Below are 6,245 nucleotides of genomic sequence, written 5' to 3'. Positions count from 1 at the left end.
TCTTTTATACATGTTCTAATAAAACCACTTATATATATATATATATATATATATATATATATATATATATATATATATATAACTATTTTGTTTGAAGATAAATAAATAAAAAAGATAAGGCACAATCAAATATTTTGACCAAAACTAAACAATAGGATACATCTACTTATAATTTTAAGTTAAAGAAACTTAGCATGGTACAAAATTAAATTATATTTTAAAAGTAGTATTTATGTATTTAATAAGTTGCTTTACCTGACACTATATTATTTTATAAATTTATTGAGGAAGTAAATGTAATATTAGACGATGCAAATAATTTGAAATAACAATTGATCATGTTTAAATTGAAAATAAATAGTTGTAAACTGACAAAAGTAATTAAACAAAGAAATAAATTATCATCAATATATCAAAGTTCAAACACAAACAAAATAAATAAATTTTTAGTTTAAAAAAATAAAACAAAACAATTTAAAATAGGATGAACGATCATACAACTTCAGACACAAATCATAGACTAAATTAAATATAATTCAACAATAACATAATAGACTAAATAATCATTTTAAAAAACACAGTGTCAGTGTGATACTTAATAATTATAACAAAACCACATAATATGTCTGAATTTAAGTGATGAGGTTTGATTGGTTTGGTATAAGATATAGTATTGTTGTATTTTACTTCAAAATTATGTGTATACTTATTTATTAAAATGTCCATCATATTTAAACATAAGAGTAGTAATCTCTCTGTATTACACCCATTACAACACTAATTAATAAAAGGTTAAATATGTTTTTGGTCCCTCAAGTTTTAGTAAATTTTGGAATTAGTCCCTCATCAAAATTTTATACCAATTTAGTCCCTCATCTTTCAAAATGCGTGAATTTAGTTCTTTTAACCAAATTTTGTTAAGTTTATTTGACGTTTCAAACACATTAGTATTTAAGTTAACATTGAAACAAAAATGTGTCAAACAGTGTAAATAATTTAAATACTATCATGAAATGCGCTTGAAACGTCAAAAAAACTTAACAAAATTTAGTTAAAAGGACTAAATTCACGCATTTTGAAAGATGAAGGACTAAATTGATCAAAAATTTTGATGAGGAACTAATTCCAATTTTCGCTAAAACTTGAGGGACAAAAACATATTTAACCCATTAATAAATAAACAGAGTGTCTAACAAAAAACAGAGTAATGAATGATGGAGGTGATGAACTGCAAATAACCTATTTAATACTATATTTATTATTTTTTAACAATCGCGTTATTATGTTATCCGTTTAAAGTTAAAACAACTCACTGCAAAGTTCACATCCATGGATTCAATCTAATCCAACGGAGTCAGAACAGACTGTTCCAGTACGACACGAAAATGACGAAAGGAACCCTTGCGGCGTCGTATTTGCTATTTATCTCCTTTTATTTATTTACTTTTTGTATTTCATCTTCTCTCCAAACCCAAATTATTGTTAAGACTCTTTTACTTCTCATTCAGCTCTTTCGTTGGAGAAAAGCCTGTCACCGGAAAACTCACCTCAGCCTTTGAGGTTTGCGATTCCGGTTCCCGTTCCACCGCGCTCCTTTCACACATGTATTAAACTATTCAATTTCTCCCTTAATTTTGCCTTTATTCTGGAAAATATCCCTAATTATTTCCTCCAAGGTTCGTTGGTATTGGTCGTTTTGTTTGTGGGAAATTTACTTTTCTGTACTTCAATTGCAGAGTATATGGGGAAAACCAGGTGGTTGATATTGATTACCCTTTTGTGTTTGTTTGCATTCTCTAATGGCAGAGGTAAGAGTTTACTCGTGTGTTAATGTTATTGTAGGGTTTACGATATTGTTTTTATTTTTTTGTGTCTTTTTTCTATCTTTAAATTCATTTAATTGTTTAGTTTTGTGTGTACTGTGGGTCATTCACGTCTGTAGTGCAATCATGCAATTCCCTTTCCATTTGCAGGGCTAAAGTCTGGGCATAAAAATCATCCTTACGAATACAATCATACTCTTGCTACAATATTAGTGGAATATGCTTCTGCGGTGAGTTTTACTTCCATGGGAATTATACATGTTCAAACTTTAAGATGTATGTAGGCAGAGCATTTATAATTGGTAGTGTGTATTGTTTGTATTCTAATTTTTTGACGGAATTGGAGGATCAGTCATGGCTTTTGGAATTGGTATCGTGATTTAACTTTCGTATTTTAACTCCATATCTCTTTTCAAGTGGTTTTAGACCAGTATTATGTATTATCGCTTTGATTAGAAGTCTGATATGGATTTGTCATTCTTTATAAATTTTGAATTGACAAGTATTGGAGACGGCTTTAATTCAGCTACTTTCTTTTATTGATAAACAAACTCAATGAATTCATATCTGCTTTGCACAACAAAGAATTGAGGTGCCGATCCTGATGGAGATACTCCCCATCTTGGTCAGGCTACGATCAAAATAGGTCAAAGTGGGACTTAGAATTTAGCTAATTTCACTTACCCAATGTAGTGAATCTGAAGTTTCGTTACACGCATTAGCCAATGTGTTTTTGTGCTTTGGGAATTCTGTATGAACTATATAAAGGGCTGATGCAGGTTTGGTTCTTGCAGGTATACTTGTCAGATTTAACAGAACTTTTTACATGGACGTGCACCAGGTGTGATGGCTTGACCAAGGTGATGATACTATGAATAATGATTTTAACTGGACATGTTCACTTGTGTCATGGATGCTTTGAATTATTTATGCTCTAGTGTCCTACTAATCTGTTTGTTCGTTTAAATTATTTGGTCTAAAGATCTTTAAAATGGAAACAGGGATTTGACATGATAGAGTTAGTTGTTGATGTCGAGCATTGCTTACAGGTGGGTGAAGTCTCATCGTAGAAAAAAATATTCCAAAATTTTGTTCGAGTATACTTTGTTTTTATATAATTGTCACTACCTATTGTAGGCATTTGTTGGAGTGGCCGAGGATCCTCATGCCATTATCATTGCATTCAGAGGAACAAATGAACATAGGTGAACTTTCTTACCAGATTAAATTTTACTTATATGGAATTGTGGGCCCACAACTGTATAGGCAGCATTAAAATGGATCTATAATTGTGCAATGTTATATGTGATGCCTAGACACAGATGCTGTTATGTTTTAGAAACAAGAATTTTTTGCTTATAAGTGTGAATTTTGTGTAATGCTCATATATACTGATATGAATACATGGATGCATATGTAGTTGTTAGACAAGAAAATGCATTTAACTTGATTTATTTACTGCACGTGCAATGTATTATTGGCACAATTGTGTCTTCAATAATGAAAGCATAGGTGGTTTTGTTTTGATATTTATGTGTAGCAACATTCCTTAGTTTTGAAATACTGTAGATGGTCATGCCTATGACCAATATTGTCCGAGTACATTATAGATTGCTGTCTCTAAAGTTACATGTGGTCTCATATGTTTATGTCTGGGCAGCATAACATGTGAAAAAAAATGCTTGGTATGTTTGATAGCCTGTAAATATTGATTTTTGTTTCTTAAGAGAACGTATGTTCACTTATGTTGTTGATCTTTGAGAGTATAAGAGTGCATAGTTCATCTAAAGAGAAAGCCAATAATTTTCCTATAGAGAAAAATATGGCCATAAACACATGTAAGATGGAAAATAGTTCCAAGTCTTTCAGCTGTTTGGCTCACTTTTGGGACGACTCCATTTATTTTTGAACTGATTTCTTTGTAACCACTTTTAAACAGCTTGCAGAATTGGATTGAAGATTTATACTGGAAGCAGCATGATATAAATTATCCTGGCATGGGTGATGCAATGGTGTGTAAAAGTTCGCCTTGTGTAATTCTCTGTATTGGTGTCAGTTTTGATATATTTATATAACCGTATCCAGGTTCACCGTGGTTTTTACACTGCATACCACAACACAACAATACGTCCTGCAATTTTGGATGCTATAGAAAGGGCAAAGAAGTTTTATGGAGATATTCAAATTATAGTGACAGGGCATTCAATGGGAGGGGCAATGGCTTCATTTTGTGGTCTTGATTTGACGGTAATTATAATTTAATTTTCTTTGCACCACACACCAAGCTTTATGGTCTCAATCCCCTTTCAATTTTTTTCACCATTATTGTTGTCTAAATTTCACCTCTGGCAGGGACTGAGTTTCTTGTAGAATTATCATATTTGTGGAGCATTTTATTTTTTAATTTTAAAATTTATATAGGTGGTTCTAGGCTTGGGTAAAAGTGGAGTGTTATATTATGCATTCGGCAGTTAATTTATAAACTTGTCAGTTCATTTATGTTTTGGATCAATAATATTAGAACAATTATCTTTTGATGAGAAAATGACAAAAACTTTCATTATATTCGTATAGTACTAATTTGGTCATGTGAGAAGAAGGCCAGCATAAACTCTAATTAAAATAATTTATAAAAGGAGATCAAGTGGAAGATACTACAAGGAGTTAAAAGCCTAAAAGCTTCTGGAGAAACCATTATATGAAGGCTTTGCTGTAAAGCTTTCTTTTTTGAAAATTTGGCATTTCAATAAATTACACTGTAATCATTTGAATTCTGTTCTGTATAACCCCAGAAACCTATTCAGATTAGCATCCAAAGTTCAAACTTCAAATTTGTGTTATTTTTTTTTTTTTCAATTTTTAAGATTTCCCTATTTTGTTGGGATAGAGTAGTTACTCTTTTTTTTTTTTTCATTCTTACATTCTTACAGGTAAATAAAAATGAAAAAAATGTCCAAGTTATGACATTTGGACAACCTCGTGTTGGAAATGCTGTTTTTGCTTCTCTTTACAGCGAACTAGTTCCATGTACAGTTCGAGTCACAAATGACCATGATATTGTACCGCATTTGCCTCCATACTATTATTATTTACCGCAGAAGACATACCACCATTTCCCCAGAGAGGTAAGTCATGACATAATGAAATGATGAAGTTTGTATAATAAACCTGTTAGATTGTTTTTAAATTAATGTATGTTTGTCTGCATGTTTATGGAAAGCTACGACCACGTCATCTGCTGTATGTCCTTTGGCCACCATTAGATATTTTTGTGAATATTGGAATTTGGAAATGCTTTTCATTTCTGTTTATTTGTTTTTATCGTTCAAGAAGCTGAGAAGTTACGGACTGCAGGTATGGCTTTATAACATTGGATTAGGTAGCCTTGTATACAGCGTGGAGAAGATTTGTGATGGATCTGGCGAGGATCCGACTTGCAGCAGGTTAGTCTATTTGATCTGTCATAAAGCTGACGAAAACGTATATGAAAAATTTGCCGCTGTATGGCTGTGAAAAATTTGCCGATGCAATGCCGATTTGGCTATTTTATGCAGGTCAGTAACTGGGAATAGCATTGCTGATCATTTGGTCTATTATGGCGTAGACATGGGATCAGATGACCCTAGTTCATGCAGAATTGTTATGAATCCTTCTACTCAGGATGCTAGCATCAAAGATTCAAGAGGAAACATAGTCTTATCCAGAGATCTTGCTACCCCTCTCATCAAATTGAGCGGAGAGAATGACAATCAGAAAAATCCTATCAATGTCGATTGAAATTGGCTGTGAATATCTCTTACATATGATAGGCACCAGAGGTTTGCCCCGGGACATTAAACTTCAGATTTCTTAACGGTCCACGCAGCTGAACAGTTTTATTGAAATTGACTAGGGCTGTAAGGAATTTGTACATTATTGGAATCTTGTATATATGCATCCTAGCATCCTTGTATATATAATTAGTAATTCTTCATACTTTGACAATTGTATAATTTCACTTTCAAATTCCACTGATTTCAACCCTTATTTGGGTGATAATTCTTTTACCCATTGTGGTTTCCAAAGTTTAATTTTACACCTTTATTTAAACTTCTATTCACATTTTTTTGGCCTATTCCATTTTATCTCCTTACCATTTCTTTGTCTATTAGGCTTTTCCCTTTTATCTTTTGTTTGGAGACAGTATTTTTTATCAACCACTTTAAATACTTTGCGGATTTAGTTGGACGTTGGCCGTAATCACAATCAGAACACAACATAAACACGTAAAAGTCAAATATGGTGCATTTTTTTTTCTCATTCGCTCTAAAATTAAGTTTAAGATAATAGTTTTAAAAACAAAAATAAAAGCTATTTGATATATTTAATATTGAGTTTAAGAAAATGACGAGGAGAATGAGTTATGAACAGTTCATTTTGCCT

General features: G+C 31.9%; 1 protein-coding gene across 2 annotated transcripts; it reads left to right on the top strand.

The window, feature by feature from the left end:
- Nucleotides 1-1,320: 1,320 nt before the first annotated feature.
- Nucleotides 1,321-5,869, top strand: LOC114189106 (lipase-like). 2 transcript variants are annotated; one of them, XM_028077813.2, is made up of 11 exons: nt 1,321-1,604; nt 1,737-1,808; nt 1,974-2,053; nt 2,618-2,683; nt 2,825-2,872; nt 2,961-3,028; nt 3,763-3,835; nt 3,909-4,070; nt 4,754-4,948; nt 5,178-5,266; nt 5,378-5,869. In XM_028077813.2, exons 2-11 carry the CDS (start codon nt 1,742-1,744, stop codon nt 5,598-5,600), a joined length of 1,071 nt encoding a protein of 356 aa, XP_027933614.2. In that variant the 5' UTR covers nt 1,321-1,604; nt 1,737-1,741; the 3' UTR covers nt 5,601-5,869. The 2 variants fall into 2 exon arrangements, with proteins under 2 accessions (XP_027933614.2, XP_085530356.1); XM_085674230.1 differs by lacking the exon at nt 4,754-4,948.
- Nucleotides 5,870-6,245: the final 376 nt, after the last annotated feature.

The sequence above is a fragment of the Vigna unguiculata genome, chromosome 6, assembly GCF_037176805.1.
Source record: "Vigna unguiculata cultivar grain cowpea cultivar isolate G323 ecotype 2 chromosome 6, ASM3717680v1, whole genome shotgun sequence".
In the NCBI taxonomy this organism is placed as follows: Eukaryota; Viridiplantae; Streptophyta; class Magnoliopsida; order Fabales; family Fabaceae; genus Vigna; species Vigna unguiculata.
The sequence above is the reverse complement of the archived record's forward strand: the minus strand, read 5'-3'. Positions and strand labels throughout refer to the sequence as shown.